Source organism: Pleurodeles waltl, chromosome 3_1 (genome assembly GCF_031143425.1).
Source record: "Pleurodeles waltl isolate 20211129_DDA chromosome 3_1, aPleWal1.hap1.20221129, whole genome shotgun sequence".
In the NCBI taxonomy this organism is placed as follows: domain Eukaryota; kingdom Metazoa; phylum Chordata; class Amphibia; order Caudata; family Salamandridae; genus Pleurodeles; species Pleurodeles waltl.
Window position 1 is genome coordinate 1,194,958,839 of NC_090440.1, and position 17,861 is coordinate 1,194,976,699.

The following is a 17,861-nucleotide window of genomic DNA, read 5'->3' on the forward strand; positions in this document are numbered from 1 at the left end:
CAGAAACATCTGCAAAAAGCAGAATGGGAATCTTTTGTGCATTTAGGGAGTGGGCATCATTTTGACAAGAAGATACAGTTTGTACCACGTCATTGATATATAGAGTGAATAAGATTGGTGCCAGAACACATCCCTGACGACCCCCCCGCTGAATGGCAATATGGTCTGTCAATTCTCCCTGATTACTCCACCTCACCGGAGCGTGTGTGCCCTTGTGTAACCGCTGTAGGAGATGGATTATGTTTGGTGGAGTGCCAATTTTATATAAAACATCCCATAATTTCCCTCTAGGGACCATATCAAACGTGGATCGAAGGTCCACAAAGGCAACATACAGATTTTGTTTAGAAAGTGTTACATATTTCCAATATAACAGTGGCAGCCTAAAAACCTGGTCCACGGTACTAGTTTTAGGGCGAAAACTTGACTGGAGTGAAGAAATCACAGGATGAGTGTCAACCCAATCTAAAAGCCTATTCAAAAGTTGTTTGGTAAAGATTTTTTGGAGGTTGTCAATGAGGCTAATAGGTCTGTAATTAACAGGGGAACTCACCACTCCCTTTTTATATATAGGAACTACTTCAGCCCCTTTCCAGGAGCCGGGTATTGGACCTCCAGCTGCTATTGCATTAGATATCGTGTTTATATAACTGGACCAGATCACTGGCTCAGACTTATATAAATCACCCGGTATCTTATCTGGGCCTGGGGCTTTAGAAGATTTAAGGTAATTAATTGTGGCGCGTGTTTCCTCCAGAGTAAAGACAATATAATCATCCTGATTACACACGTCTGTTCCCAGGTCACCAGGAGGTAAGCACACTGCAACCGATTGCTGGGAATGAGAATCATAAATAGAGAAGTTACAGGGCAAAGCATAAAGATTAGAAAAATGATCTACCCAACTCTCAGGTTGGATGTAAGAACAAATTGTGTTGTTGCCCTCCCCATGTCTCCCAGTTTCCAAAATGACATATTGTTATTGTATCTTGCGGCACCCAACAGATTTTGCCATACTAACTCATCCCAGCTTTTCTTTGCCTGTGCTATGGCTTAGTAGCAGGCTAATCTAGCTGTTCTAATCGCCCCCTGAGAGCGGGACACAATGGCTAGCTTTAATGCAAGTTTTGCCTTCGAGCAATCCTTGTTAAACCATTCCCTGTTTTTATGTTGGTGGTCAAATGTCTTAGTGGGAATTCCCTTACAGAAAATATTCTGTCGCTTGTGTGTCATTGTCTCATGGATGGTAAGAATTGGTATATTGGCAACCTCCTGTCCCTCATAATCAGCCATAACATCAATAAACAATTTATAAATCACCCAATCTTATATGGATTAGACAGCACTTTTGGCCAGCTGACACAAATGTGACTGCTATCCAAAAGTGGCTCCAGAACAACAGTGTGACAGGTATTCAATAACCACCTAAATTCAACACTGTGTGAAGTGAGGAGCAGGGAGTTATGGTCACTATCATAGTGAAAGTCCACCTTCATATCCTCCAGTATTAGCCATAGCCTAACATCCAACAAAAAATAATCAATAACACTAGACAACTGGTCTTGTTTAAAAGTGGGGGCAATATTTGGGTCAGAGCGCGTACGACCATTGCAAGCCCTAAGCCCATACTTAAGGCACAGTGAATTCAACTGTAGGGCAATGCAGGAGCGACTACATAATTGCTCATTCGCCAAATGCGCGATAGCCCAGTGTTCATCCTCTTCGACTGTTAGGTCATTAATTAGATATGAGGGTTCGAATGTGCAATTCATGTCTCCTGCAACCACTACATAGGTATCAGGACACAACATTTCTAAATGCTCGAACACCTGGGTCAAAGTCTGAGACTCCAGTCCCTGCGGTACTGATCTTGCGTATGTATTGATTATAACTACCTTAAAACCTCTGTTAAATGCAAGCTGTACCCATAATAGGGCCGGGGAATCTATTTTTAGTACAAGATGTTCGCACTGCAGCTTCTTGCTAAGCAGTTTCAATAGACCTTCCTTGGCACGACCAGTATCACCATCTGCCAGTTGGGCCATCTCCTGACATGATAAGAAACTGTCTAAGAACACAGGGTCCACAGCCCAGGTCTTCTTGGAATCTATAGGGCTCAGGTTTGAAGAGATGTTCAAGGATTATTGGTGAGAAACTGGATAATCCTCCCTACCTTAATACAAGACAACGGCAGTGACGTAACAAAGGCCCCCGCAGACCCCGTGGTGCAGGCGGCAGGGTTGTGGGGGCGAGCTCCAGGTGCCCCTCTCAGCACAGCAGCTGGCCTGAGTAAGTCTGGAGGGAGCTCCCCTCCGTGTTCTTTGCAAGGGGGGGCTCTCCAGTTCCATTAGGCTACTGGGCAACGGCGAGGAGAATGTATTTTAACCCTATACAGCTACATTTTTAATTAGCACTCTTGCTCACACTGTGTGTTTGCCTGTACACAACTGGTCTTGTCACTGGAGACATTATTGTCTGACAAGCCATATTTCACACTATCGAGCAATGTTGAGAATACTGGCTTTTTCGTGGGGCCAAGCATTTGTATGTGACTTCCAATATCTCATAAGTTTGTCAAAGGATAGAAGAGAGAAGGGGCGAGGGGCTCCACACACGGCTTGAAAAACTGTTATGAATTTGTGGTGCAGGGGTTTGAGGTTCATTGAGATTCTTGTTTTGTTGCAACGTTTTGAAAACAGAGTGGTAATGTCGACCACTCCAAATCTATCTTTTATTATGAAAAAGTTTTATTCCCACTGTGAGATGATGTAGGTTAGTTGCTTACCTTGTGTGGGCGAGCGCACTCTTTCACTAAATTTTACCACAGGAATATCATGAATTTATTCAGCAAACCTTCTAAAAAGTTCAAGTTCAAAAAAACTATATGTTTGTTTTAAAGGAAAATGCCAGCGCACGTAATCACGAAAAAATCAATTATTCTTAAAATATGACATTTGTACAATATGCTGATATCAAACTATTGTTTTCATGGGAGTCTTTTATTTCTACTTAGTAACCGCTTGATCACACCGCTCAAGGTTTTCCATCAGTGTGCTGCCCGCTCCAGAGAATGCTTCACCAGCAAGCGTCTCGATCTTTCTAAAGGTCACACGTTAGATGAGGCACTGCACTGCGTAACCCATGGCACTGGTGCTCTCTTGTTTTAGTGTCTAATCTTGTGAGATCACAAATTAACAAAACACTTTGACTGGGGGATAGCTATTTACACCGACTTTTTGTTTTTTATCAACAGGAAGTCGTTTCCAGCTCCAGGACTTGCGATTCCGAGATCCTTCCCTCCTCGGACACAGGTCAGTGCGGTATATGAACTAGTCTTCTAGTCCAGAACAGTGTTTGGTAATATACAATCCTCTCAACTCCGTGGCCGTGTTTATAACTACTACAAGTATAATAATATTTTTTTTTGCTAACTACGACTTGGACCTGAAACAGGATTTCAAGTTGGACGGTATTTTCCCATGTTCAAATCACGTAAACAGCGCTATGTGCCCTCAAGTTTAAGGCTGGTAAAGCCTGGTGAGGATCTTGTTAGCAAGTGAAAGTAAGGGATCCGGCTCTAGGGTAGCAAATTCCAGTTGGCCCACCCAGAAGCATGTTTCAGGTGTGCACATTTGGAATTTCATGCCATTCGCCAATACATTTCTCACTAGGTTTTACCTGCTGGACACCTTTGTGCAAAAAGCGTACATGAGACTGTAATGTTGCACATGAGCAAGCAACGCAGGTGTAATTAGTTTATGGGCAAATACCATTCAACTTGGAATCTCTTATCGAAGTTCAGGTTTATTTAAATGTATAGGTAATTAAAACCAGTACATCATACATGCTCACACCAATTTTTAAACTGAAACATATAAATTCCATAAAACTATCCTAGAGTCCATTTCATACTATATATTATTATTAGTTGTTATTACTAACAAAGACCTCTTGTATATGAGTAAAAAACGTTGTGATCATATCCGCATAGGTATTTCAGTTGGGTGCATCACCTTCCCACTCCTCCCATCTTGTATTACAACTCTACGTGTTTTGTAAGGTACCTTAAAAAATGCTAAAAGTTTTTAATGTCATTCTTCCTTAAAAATGTTTTACATATTAAATTGTAAAAATTGTTATAAATAATTTGGTACCCAGAAAACAAAAATGCATCCATGGATTCTGAACAGGGGAAACTTAAGATGGCATGATCTTCATCTTATGGGCCAGCAAACATATATTATGTTTATAGTGATTGATAGACATATGATATAGTTTTAACTATCAAACGCATAAACGTTATAAATCTGGCAGTCAGGGTATAGTCAGAAGGCTTAAAACAAGCTATCACCGCTTCTCTACAGGACCGTATTCCCCTCTGATTAAAAGCTGTTTTACAGTAGAGTCTTATGCTCATTCAGGAGCCCATTGCAGATACAGATCAGATGGGTAATGTCTTCCACTCCACACCGGCAGAGTCTACACTGGAAGTTTGCTGCCGTACGTTCCCATGGGGGTAAGTGAGCGCCTCCAGGAATAAGTCCAAAGAAGTGTTTGATAAAAAGATCCTTATTAGCTTTTGACCACCCAGCCTCCAGACACGGCTGGCATTTCATACTTTTGTACTCATAGATAACCATCCATGAGTGCGACCTAGTTGCTAACAGGCTCTTATCCATAAGTGATCTTTTCTTCACTATTTGGCTTAGGATCTTTTTAAAGGTGCAATAGGAAAAATTTGAATCCCATAGTTCCTGTACCTCCAAGTCTTCTAGAGCGTGATCTAAATATTGTCTATATTTGGTTGTTGGATTCAAGCTGATCTCCTTCCAGAGTGCCTGGCACAGATGATTTTCCTTTGTTAATTGTAGGTGTTTCCATGTTTTAACGTAGCTGCATTTCCTAGCTATATTTTGGTTTAAGTTCCCAAACTCCAGCCATAGTTTTCCAACTATTCCATTTAGAATGGTGGCATCTTGTCCTCGCAGGGCTTCACTACCGTACCCTATAGATGAATTTAGTTTTGCCACAATACCTTGTAATAGGGGGCGATAGCTAGGGCCATTTAGCGACTTTTCCTGAGTGCCAAAAGCAAGCAGTAGAGCTTTTCCTTTCCTATGTAAATCCTGCATTTGATGGAGAAAGGAACACCGTTTATCTAATAGTACTCCCAGGTATCTATAATGGTTTACTTGTTCTAATTCTCCCCTTTGTGTGTACCATTTATCAGCTCTAAAGGTTTTTTTTACTGACTTCATTACTTTGTTATTTTTCCGATTGATTTCCATTCCGTTCTGCTCAGCATATTCAATTACATTTGCAATAAGCCAACGTACACCTACTTTAGTTTGGCTTAAGAGTACTACATCATCAGCGTATAGCAGATTGCAAATGGACATGTCCCCAACCATAGGGGAATGCACGTTTACCTTATTGAGATTAAGGGTTAAATATGATTAAAAAAAAGATCAAAAAGATACCCCTGCTTCAGTCCTTGTTTTGTTTAAATTTTTCTTGAAAGGAAGGAACCATCCCCTATCTTAACTTTAATCTATGTATCTGTATATAACTGCTAAATAGCCTTTAATAATTTCTCTGGTATACCCCAGGTGACTACCTTTTCCCATAGAAGACTTCGCTGTACCAAATCAAATGCTGATTTGAAGTCAACAAAACACAGATACAGAGGTTGATTGTTTTGTTTGCATTTGTCAATGACAATGGAAAGAGTTAAGATGTTTGTAGCCGTTCCGGGGCCCTTTCCAAAACTGGTTTGATTTGGGGTAATGATATAGTTTTCAGTAGCCCAGGTGCGAAGATGCTCCAATAATAGACCAGCATAGTATTTTTCCCCTGGACATCCGTTAGCGTAACCAGTCGATAATTTTCAGGATGAAATTTGCTACCTCCTTTCAATACTGGATGAATTATGGCACCCCTTCAAGAGTTTGGAATACTTTCTACTTCTATGCAATGGTTATATATTGAAACCAATTTTTCTCCCTAAAAGGCAAGGTTTATTTTAAATAGTGCATTTGGGATCCCATTTGGGCCAGGGGGCCCCGCACTTTTACTGTTCTTTATTAAGTTGACAACCTCCAACGTCAAGAAGGCTAAATATACAGATTCATTTTAGGCAGTTGAGGAAATTAGTGTTGTTCTCTCTAAGCATTGTTTGCTTGTCCTCACGTCTTCATTTTTTCCATCATTGCCATCGATATGGTAAGCTAAGTATTAATTCCATAAAGACTCCAAAATATTTGAACTGGTTAAGGTCATTAGGGCTTTATTCAATTAATTGACCATTCTCCAGATATCCTGTGCATTAGATTTTTTACTCAGGTATAGTGCCTTAGCTTAAAAGTCATGAGTGTTCTGCATTTTATGGTTCCATATTTGTTTTCAATATGAATTGTTGATGTTTTTTAGATCATCCTTAATGAGGCAGTGCATTGGATTTTTCTTACAGAGCCTTAGAAGTCTATTCCATTGCCTTCTTAATTTGGTCATATTTGCTGAAATTTTTATCTGCTTTTTTATTTTTCCTCTCCCCTGATTTCGGTGGGTTTTTTGACGTATGTCTGTAAGAAGACCAGCTGCGAATTTGTCCAGAAAAGTTGACCATACGATTATTGGATCAAAAAATATATAATTATGGCATTTTTCAAATATCGCAGTTAAAAGGTTACGAATCGACTCCATTGATTTTTCATTCCATCGAAGTTTCTTATAGTTCGCGGTAGCAACATCACTTGGTGCAGTCGGAGTAGGATTAAATATAGGAAGGCCACAGCCAATCTCGAGACATTGTTGACCATGGCCACTTTTTTCTGTCTTTATAATGTGATACTTAGTGATTAGAGGAAATAGGGACAAGGAGGCCACAGTATAATCAAGTGTTGCTTGGGTTCCAGTGCCATAACATGTGACTGCTGGCGGAGTGTCTTGTGGAACCCTCCCATCGGGTTTAGCTAGCTCTAAAGCCCCCAGGGACTGTTGCGGCACTGCCCACTGCTGATCTTGCAGCACAATGTGGGAATCCGTTTCAAAGGGATTTAATAGTTTCATATTAAAGTCCCCAGCTACTAAAAACTCTGGGGAACTCAGATCCTGATAGCCGGTTAAAATTATGTCTATCAATGTAGAAGATATGTGTTTTCTGGAGCGTACATCAGGATGGATATAGACATTCATTCGTAAAAGTGGGCTTGTAAGCTCCTTGTTCAATCCATCTATTTTTACTATCAAAAAGTCTTCCTTTTCCTCATATGCTCATGTGCATGCTATATTTAATCCAGCTGAAATAAAGACTGCTAAGCTCCCCTCGGGTGACCAAATCTTTTTTCCCTAATTGCTGGTGAAAAATAGCCCATAAATCCGTCAAATGTAAATGGGTTGGTAGCCCAGGTCTCCTGTAAGAATATAATTTGAAATGTATTTAGTAGACTAGTAAGGTCTTTTTGTTGAATATTTGATCTAACCCTGTTTATATTCTAGGAGCATACTTGCTTATTATTTTGGCCCTCTACTGGGTCAGGATACTCTATTTGTTGGGGTATACTAAATCTAATTCCCCATCTTGTGAAAAAACATTTTTTTCTTTTGTGACTCTTTTAACCACTTGTGATGACATCCAGGTAACCAGGGTTGATTCGTTAGTTTTTCCTTCATTGCTCTTCACCCCCGGCAGGAATTCTATGGAGACAATATCAGTAGATTCTATATCTTTTAGGGCTGGAATAACTTGTAGGAGTTTTAATATATGCCCTCGAGTTGAGATATCAAAAGGGCCCCAACACTGGTATTGTGGTTCCAGAATCAATTGCTTACAATCTGCTGGAGGACTTTTTTTTGTAATTCTTATAGAGTTGTCCTGTTCTCCCACTACAGCTATTCCTTTGTGTTCTATTTTTTGGAATCCTGGTGAAAGTTCTCTATCCGGCCGTCCTGGGTTTGATACCTTTAGTCTCGCATGTGGGCTAGTTGAGGGCTCTTTCTCAGGGAGTGATCTGGGAATCCCCACTATTTTCTTTGCCCCTGGTCTCACAATTTCCAATTGTCTAATGGTAGACCCATTTCCTTTCCTACCTGAAGCTGGGTCATTCAAGCCCATTGTTGTTCGGCACATTCGAACTTTGTAGCTGTAATTCATATGCCTTCTTCTTCAAAAGACCTCCTAAGAGTTTCTGGAGTAATATTCACTTCAGTTTTGGGCTCCCTTCGGTATAATTTAGTATTTTGGGGTACTGGCATGGCTGGATCTGTTCCCTTTAGATTTGTCAGATCCTGTCTATCCTTATTTATTTTCATGCTCTACTGTAAAATAAGAGTCATTTGAATCCCTATGGTCAGGGTTTGTAGGCCCTCTCTTCTGTTTATTGAATAATGGGAACAAATTGTTGACCATTCGACTGTTCTTTTTGTTGATACTCAAGTCATGAGACATTTGCATCCCATTACTTATATCTTGAAGGAGAGAGGAGCTCATCTTTATAGTAGTAGGGCCCATTACAACGTCCCTTTTTTTTTTAATTCCTTGCTTTCCGTTGCTTTTTCTTTTGACTTTTGGTGGCCAGCTTTTCAGAGTGTAACATATATGTTGCAGATTTAGGGGGGGTGGATTTTCAGGTATTTGGGTCTCAGATTGACGGCTTTCCCCCTCCTCAGAGGATTTCAGTAGACATATCTTTTGCCTGGGGATTCCACCCTGACTGCACCCCAGTTCTTCAGATAAATCTATTTTTTGATCGATTTTTGTCTCAGGACAGCGCGTAGCTGGACTGCCCATGTTTACTTTTTGACCCGCCACCTCTTGCACTTGGGAAAATCTTGATCTACAGGTTTTATCTTATTTAGATTCACCTTTAGATCTGTTATTATTAAATGTAAAGCCTCTGGGAGTGTGGCCAGTTTGCTAATTATGGGCTCACAGGTACAGTCTGTTTTTGTCAGCTCTCCAAAATTCTGTGCTCGCTTAATCAAGATGTTTAGATTTGCCAACTTCTGATCTATCCCTGAGACTGAATTTGCATGACATTTAGCAGGTCCACCTGGACATCCATTTTTGACGACTGATATGACAAGGCGTCAAGAGTCAGTTGCGAGGTCTTAAAGAAAATATTCCATACTGCATTTTGATCCAATTTAGTTGGAGTAATTTGTGTAGTTGGTGAGTTCTCCGTTATAGGCTCCAATTCTTCAAGTTCATTTATTTGTGTTATTGATATAACAGAGGCATTTTGGGATCTAACATCAAGGGCAGAGATAGCTGACTGAGTGTCTGAAGTGGAAGCATGCATTTCATGTGGAATTTCTCCCATATCTTTAGTTGGAGGACCTTTAAAGACATGTAAAGTGGAGCTCAATTCTATTTGTGTACAAGATGCAGAACTAGGGTTACGGTTTAATGAGCCTATTTTATTATTATTGTTCGAAGTATGAATACTTTCTGAAGTGAAATTCCCCAGATCGCACCTTCACCGGCCTTATGGTTTTTCTTCACACTTGTTTTATAGACGCGCCGCCACTCCTCAAGGATTGAGGGGCACAAGCATGTGCACTTCTCCTCAAACTGCTACCGGATCCTCCTCAGTCTGCTCCTGGATCCTCCTCAGACCGCTGGAGAGCTTGGCCAGCCCCAAGGGATTCCAAGTGAGGATGGCCTTTGTGCTCCAAGTTTAGTCAATTTTATTGTGCCGCCACACCTCAGCTAATGAGGGGCACGAGCACGCACAGTCTTCCTCTCCACCTAGAGTCCAGCAGAGCCCGCTGGCTTGGTACTCAGTATGGCAAGCAGGTCACAGTGGCTCTTCAACAAGCCGCATCCAGGCTAGCCGCTTCTGTGGTGGCCTGGACTATCCCTTGGCAGAAGTCACCAGCGACTGCCACATTCACCAATACTGTACCAATACTGCAGATACTGCCAAGACTGCCCTGTTTTGCTGTATTTGCTGTATTTTGCTGTGCTGTGCTATATTCCTAATTAGGCCTCTTTGCCACTGTCCTTCTTCTGGACTCCTGGCCGCCTGCCTCTTACCTCCTGTCTCCCACCCCCCCACTACACCCTCACTGACCGCCTTCCTACCTCCTTCCTCCTTTCTCTCACCCTCATTCACTCTCCATGGATGATGGAAGGCCGGGGAGGTCAGCACTGCAGTGAGGTGCAGAGGGGGTCTGCCCGGGGTCTGCTTGATTTGGTTTAATTTTATTATAATGTTACTTTGATGATTAATGTTGCACAAACACTGCAGCACAGCTCAGTAGGGGGCAGGGGCAGGAAGTGACAGGGAGCGGCACAGCAAGAGCGGCATGAGTGGGAGCGGCACGAGGTTAATCGACTTTATCGCTTGCTTGCTTCCTGCCCCTCACCCGACTCAAGTCTTTTCTTCGCTCGGTGTCTGGCACCTCCACCTCGGCATCCGGCAGGCTTGTAGTCAGCTTGGGAAACACAGCCGCACAGCCGCGCTCGCTCCTCTCCTCAGCTCGGAGCTTCCGGCGTCAAGCGTCGTGCGTCAGCACTTACTCCGTGTCAGCCCTGATTTAGATGCGTTTCTCTTATAGAAATTAAATTAACCCTGTTTTTGTAATTGGGGTCGTATACTACTTTTGCTATGTAATAAGCTATCAATTTTGTTGATATTACGTTTTCATGATCTTCAGTCGTATGTTTTTGTATCATTTGTCTTCAGTTTACGATACTGGTGAAACCAGTTTTCTTCTCATTCAATTTGTCCGCTGTGTATTAGTTCAAATTCACATTTATTGATTAAAGATGCATAATTTTAGAGGCAGATATTACCTAAAGGGCTTTTCCATATTCATATAGTTTTCTTTAGTGAAAGTCAAGGGAACAAAAGTTGAATCTTTGTTCCTCCAAAAGTTTACTTTTGCTGTATTGTGTGTCGTTGATACATGTTCACCTTTTTAAAGTTTGCTAATAGGTTCAACAGAAAGGCAGGTTACTGAACTTTGTTCATTTTACTCTAATTTCCAACACTTATGGTTAGGTTTTATAAATGCTCAAAGTTGTTCTGGGGTATTATCTCAGCCACAGAACTATTAGGATAGTATGGTTTTCATCGGTGCACCAGATATTTTTAAAGTAGTAACCCTGAACAAATGTTTTTTTTTAAAATATTAATAAATGTTCACCCTGAAGGCTATCTTTGTATTGAAATAACTGATGGTACTCTATTTTAATCACACTCAGAAGGATGAAAGGCTGAGTTGACTCATAGGGTTTCTAATCTGTGACTAGGCGGTCAAGCACAGAAGCCTGCATGAATACGTAAGTCTACTGAGCAACCAGACCTGGCCATAATACATAACTGACTTCCAGACTTAATGACAACTTCTTCACTGCCAGACCTAGATGCTCTTGGATAGTCAACAGCACAATGAAGCAACTTGCTTGAAGCCCAACTCCCATCAGTCTGTCCTTCTGAGCCTGAATGCCCTGATAGTCGAAGACCACACAGAGTGAGGGTGTAACATACAAACATCTGCTTCACCAAAGGCAAACTGAGGTGGTGGTTCTGCCTGTTTAATTTTTCCAAATTGCTCTTACGTGTTAACATCATTATTGGCCATTAGGTTCAGATATAGCTTAAATTGTTGAGCATCTATCCAGTCTAAACTTTTTTTTGTCTCAGCACTGATTGCTTACCGGTGCCTTAATCATTGTTCACTAAAGCCTCCTTTGAAGGCAGATGTACAACTGAGAACATCAGCTGATTATATACACCTGGTACTGTTTGTATGAATGCCACACAACAGGGGCGGTGAAATCCAGAAGATCTGATATGAGTTTGCAATCGTAGTTCCAAAAGTGATCCAATGGTAACTGGTGAATTTTCAAAGGTGCGGTGTATATGTCTCTGATAAAAACAGCACCACGCAAGGTAACAAATTAGGTGCACTCACCTCTCATGACTTGATTGGATGGACCCACTTACATTTCCCTTTTTCTCCCCACCCTGCTAAAAAAAACGGAACAGTGCATTTTAATGCACAATTAAACATATTGATCTGAAAAAACATAGATTTTAGCGGCAGTCCTCAAGGGATACTCATAAAATGGTAAAATTATTTTCATGGTGCACATTATGGCCCAGTGATATAAGCCCTTGATGCATATATTCAGTGCATTCTCTGGGCCACATGTTCGAACCATAGTGAGGGAGCGTAGCTCTAATGCTCAAAATTAACATGAAATGTTTATGAACTAATGCATAATAATGCCGCATAGAACATTTATTAATGTGCTTTTGCTAAACGTGCGTTTGAAATGTGCCCACGGGGAGTGGCCAACAATATATACGGGGATTAATGAAACTGACTAATAATGAAAAGGTGATATGTTAATATATGATTTTGCACTGATATTAAAAGTTTCATGTTAAAGTTTTGCTAATAAATCATTAGGCTTTAGTTAGCATGAGTCGAGGCCTACCTGCCCGGTTTCATGTTAAATGTGTTTTTCTAACATACAGTGTTGACTTGTTGAAGCACATGTACTCGTACTTTTCCATAGCTGGACGATGAGTGTAACCGTAGTATATCCGTTCCCATGAAATTCGACTTGCTCAGAGAATTTTTTTTTGCTGAATGCTGTAGACTAGTTACAGGTACAAGGTCACCTAAACCAGTACAGACAATGGACCTACTAACTGAGGATACGAGAGGACCACGAGAGTATGAAATCATACCGGACATTCTACCCGCTGGAGACGTCAATCACAAGAACCAATAAACTACGTGAGAACTGTTATGGGGTGACAAAAATTGATAGTAACACTGGAAACCCATTGGAATAAGATATGGGATGCCAACTCTATCCAATCAGAAATTAGGGGACTGTACAACAGAAAAGGGATAAAAACCTTTGACACGAGGAGCCATTAGGAGATGCCATTGCGAACTTTTGTTATGACCCAGACACTTTGTCACTCTGTCTAGAGACTTTGCTGTTTGGTTCTGCAAACCATCCTCACCCTTATCTTGCCCGTTATATACTTTTCCTCCTTATGAGGGAAGTGTACCTTCTTACCCGTCTTGGTGAATTCCTTGGCTGATGGAGAATCAACTGATGTCCTGAGGACGAAGACAGACTCTGTAGGCTGACCCATTATGGAGGATGAAATTGTAATTGTCTGTTTGCCTTTCCTTTCTAGGTACCAAGTGCTTATTTTGAGAGAGACCATAGTTAGATGTTTTTCCAAATTGGTGTTACCAAATTGTTTTGCATGTAGCCCAACATGCTAATGCTAATTCGAGGTTAGTTAAGGAGTTCACTAAACAGACGCAAATAGACAAATGACTGAATCAATGCTTTGTTGAATGATGCACTAATGATATTCTGCTAAGGTTAATTCATGTTGACGTCGTGCCATGTTCTAATTTTTGTGATCTTTGCCTTGTTGAAATCCTATTTGAATTATCATATTATGACAATAATTATGTGTTTCATGGTTTTGAGACTAATAAACTTACTAGTAGAAAATTTATAAGGGAATAAAACATCATAAAATCGTACTAAACTGGTGTGGTTATTCATGACTGAAAGGTCATGGTGGTTTTCGTGCCTTATTGATGACGTTATTGACATATTGATTGACATGCTGTTCAGTTATCTCGTCCTAAGGTGTCTTCAATCAGGGTCAACAGATTCATTGGCCTAAAACGAGTCCCAGAGTGAATAAACTAACTAGAAAGGTACGCGTTAGCAGTTCTGGTAGCAGTGCGATGGTTTAGGCCCTTTGGGGCCCTAGAGCGAGGGACCATTGTTTAAAAGTGTTTTTTGAAATAATGCAAATTGGAGGTATGATGTGTCTCTAAATTCCCCATGACTTTCCTGGAATCTCGGAACTTGCCTAAGTGAGTTGGGTATGTTCTTGGCGTTCTAGTATGTTTGGTGTAGAATTTGCGCTTGCTCAGCTTATGCACATTGCAGGTGATTTGTGAAATTTGTGTGGATTTAGGCCAGGTAATGTTGTTTTAGTAGGAGTGGGCGTACTCCGCAGTATGAGAGTAGGGAAGTCGGCGAACTTCATGTGAGTGTGGCGCTTTGTGCTAAAAAATTGTCCACGTGGTTGTTGGTGATGTAAGGACCCGTCGTGGTCTAAGACTCCGTAGTATATTGACAAGTGTAGGAGACACTTGGTTTATGTTGTATTTTGTGCGGTTTAATAGGTTAATCGGGCGTGGTTGACAAGTCGAGTTTGAGTCGAATTGTGTGATTGAAACCTTCGATGGAGATTTGGCTAGTTCTAAAGTGCACTAGAACGAACCATTGACAAGTCGAGAGTAGGATTTGCGGGCCGAATTCTGCTTGCGAGTGCGGGAGCTGAGAAGGAGAGAGTAGCGGCCGAGGCTTCAAGTGAAATCTCTTTAAAGTTCTGAAGCGATTGTGTTACCCTTCCTGTAGTAAACCGGCAAATTTGGGGTTTTGTTGTTAAAGGTGCTCGCAATATATTGCATTAGTTTATGTGTGAGAAGGACAAGCAGCAAGACTTTGTCAGCCACAGTGTGTGTGAGTGTGACGTCATTGGTGCCACGCTGGGATAGGTCAGTTGCCGAGAGGGGTCGCGCACGGATTGGCAGCCGTCCGTGAGATGCAATTGGTTGAGAAGGTAGGCGAAGAGTGTTCCGGGAATTAAAGTCACTTCCTGATTAGATTCTAAACAAAATAAATTACGCAAAAAAGTTTTTCAAGGCTCTAAAGTTTGCTTTGAGGGGAGATACATACATTACAGTGAGTGTGGGGCAGCCCACACCACCAGAGGATACTCTGGCTTATATCGTAATGGAGGAGAAGGGAGTCGCGCCATGTCTTTGGTTAAAGCAGTGGTGCAAACTGACAGAGAAGGAGGGATGTTTAGCGGTTCCGGAATACGGAACATTTAATATAAGAATTTTGGAAAATTTGCGAAGGGTGTTAAGTGAGCAAAAACCTCCACCGAGATCAGTTCAGTATGAGGCATTATCAGTCTGGGATTTAATGGCCAAACAACATAGGCAGCAGACATTTATGAGGAGAATTAAAAGAGCAAAAAAGACTTTAGCGGATGCTAAATGGGATAGTGAGACCAAGATGTGGAGAAAGGGAATAGTTGACGGAATTAAAATGTTTCCAGCAATAACTCAAGAAGATGAGATACAGGGAAAGAAGGCCACTTGTAAGACAGACAAAGGCTCTAGTAAACCAAAGGAGACTCAGAGGTCTTGGGCAGATGCAGATGATTCAGATGATGAAGAGTTTCTTAATCAGTTGCTACATGATCGCCCGCCACCATATGCCATAAATGATAATGGACAGAGCACTAGTGTGGGTCCCGAAGACCCGGCACAAAATAAGGGAATCACGAATACAGTGCAGACAAGTGATACAGTTTTGATACAGAATGGTGTCAGTGTACCCACTGCACCAGATACACAGATACAGTTGCAGCCACCACAAATTCCGAGGCTCTATCCTGATGTCCCAGTATTAGAGACAACTACGAGTTTGATGCTGCCGCCTGATCCAGTATACACAAGATCAAAGTTAGTGCAGATTGAGCCAACTCCGCAATTGCTGCCCCAGCCGCAGCAACAGGTGGTTCGGAGTTACACTTCTGTTGCAGGACCGCAGTCAGTAGCTACAGCACCCATGATGAATCAAGCTATGAGAGTTAATGCTCCACAGGGTTTGGGAATTGGACAGTCACCAGCTGCTATATCATTGGCAATTACTGTTGGTCCACCAGTACCGCTGTATGCGCAAGGTAAGCCTGGCGTATGTGACCAGGGAGTGATGACCCAAGAGGCAATAAGAGGAGGGTCTACCGGAAACTTGCAGGGAATGGCACAGGGAGGACAGACGGCCGAAAGGTCTAGATCTTGGTTGGACTTTAGTCCGATTGGGGTTCCTTTGGAGACAATGAGTCAAGCAGGGTTGGGAACACTAACCCCACAGGTAATGAGTACAAATACGACACAGACACCAGTAATGCAGTCTGGAAATCTCTCGTTGCAAGGCTTAACAACGCAACAATTGAACAAATGGTTAGACAAGCTCAACACTCCGCAGACTACTACAGTGACCGCAGAGAGGTCAGAAAGGGAAGAATATCTGAATTTTGTGAGACTGGGTGTAGAAGCCACAGACCTAGTGGAAGGAACAATGGGGGTGAACACATTCAAGTCATACAAAGAAGCAGAATTGAGGTATCTGTGCCCCAAAATAACCAAAGAAGTGAGTAGGGTGCATCAGAGGTTAGCAAACTTGGCGGACAAATACGGCATGGACATAGAAAATACTAAACATTTGAAGAGGAGCTATAGGTTAGACTTTGAACCTAAAGACTTCGATCACATGAGATCTACCGGAATGAAGGCACATCTTAAAGAACTACTGCAGAGTGCTCAAATTTGGGGAGCATTAGAGAAATGGGAAGGCAGATGGGCAAAGAAGAGAGATAAAGAGAAGGGTGACGGGCCGGAACCAAAGCAGGCGAAAGCTGCACCAGACACGGGGACAATAAAGATGTTGGCAATGAGAGAGACAGCTGGAGGGGTTTAGTCCATGTACCGTGTTCTAGGGGTGACATCCTGTCATTCACAAATGATTATCCCAGGTTGAGGGAGAAATCGATAGAGTGGTACCAGCAGACGCACAGGTTTGTGAAGCATGCGAAATGTCTCTGGGAAGACTTGAATACCCTGTTTGAGATCATAGTTCCAGCTGACTTATGGCTTGAGTGCAAGAGGGGTGTGGATTGGCCGACAGAGGAACGGGCAAGGGACAAGGTTACTGGATACCGTCTTCTGAAGTGATGAGGTATTATCATAAAGTGATTGAGTTTTTGAAGCAGAAAGTGTCGCCGAAGGTGACTGATTGGCAGAAAATTGATCGAACATTACAGGAGGGCAAGGAGTCGATACATGCTTACTATGAGGGGTTGTTGAAGGCATTCAAACACTATAGTGGTACTGAGGTCATAGAACCAAAAGACATGAATCACCTTGTGTTCAAGTTTGTTGAAGGGCTGATTAGCCAGATGATTAAGAATCATTTGATCTGTTGGCAAGCAAAGCCAATTGATGAGGTGTTGCAGTATGCGAAATACTGTAGTGATGAGATTGAATTGAAACAGAGAAAGTTGAAGGAGAAAGTGATGGTGATGCAAATTAAGGCAGCGCAAGTAGGGATGCAGGGAAATGGAATACAGCAGATGGTACAGCAGCAATCGCAGGGAAATGGAATGTTTCAGGCACAACCAAGAGGACGAGGTCGAGGAGGTTTTGTGAACCTTGGTCCAGATATGAATACTGTTGTGGTTCAAAATGATGTGCAAGGGATGAAAAAGATGTCACCATGTCACGCGTGCGGGGCACTGGAAATGGGAGTGCCCAATGGTGGTGCAGGATGGTGCTATTCAACAAAGCAATGATGTAGGTACTTTTCAAAATGTGAGGCGTCCAAAAGTGAGGGGTCAAAATCTGAACTTCCAGAATAACATGGTACAGATGCAGGGTCTCCAGCCCATGCAACAAATGCAAATGCCACGTGTTCAACCAGCACAGATGCAGCAGGTACAGCAGCAGATTCCCATGGTACCTAGACAGCAAATGCAGATACCATTAGCTCCAATGGGACAGCAACAGGTGATGCTTCCTCAACAGGTCACAGGTCAAACAATGAGTCAAAATAACACAGTACAACAGTTCCCATTGCGTTGTGAGGATGGAATAAACAATGAATGGTCGGATGATTGTTCAGTCAGTGAGGAGTGCAGGCTTGCAGCATCCCTAGAAGTAGATCAGAGGGGTCCTTATGTAGAGGGAGAGGTGATGGGTCATAGGGTTTCGTTCCTAGTTGA

At 42.0% G+C, this 17,861-nt stretch overlaps 1 protein-coding gene across 2 annotated transcripts in view; it reads left to right on the plus strand.

Moving 5' to 3' along the window:
- The window catches only part of LOC138285054 (receptor-interacting serine/threonine-protein kinase 3-like), a 783,148-nt gene that overhangs the window by 535,869 nt on the left and 229,418 nt on the right, over positions 1-17,861 (plus strand). For both annotated transcript variants that reach the window (XM_069224506.1, XM_069224507.1), the window contains exon 7: positions 3,254-3,311. In XM_069224506.1, coding sequence (XP_069080607.1) covers positions 3,254-3,311 — 58 coding nt within the window. The remainder of the gene's footprint in view (positions 1-3,253; positions 3,312-17,861) is intronic.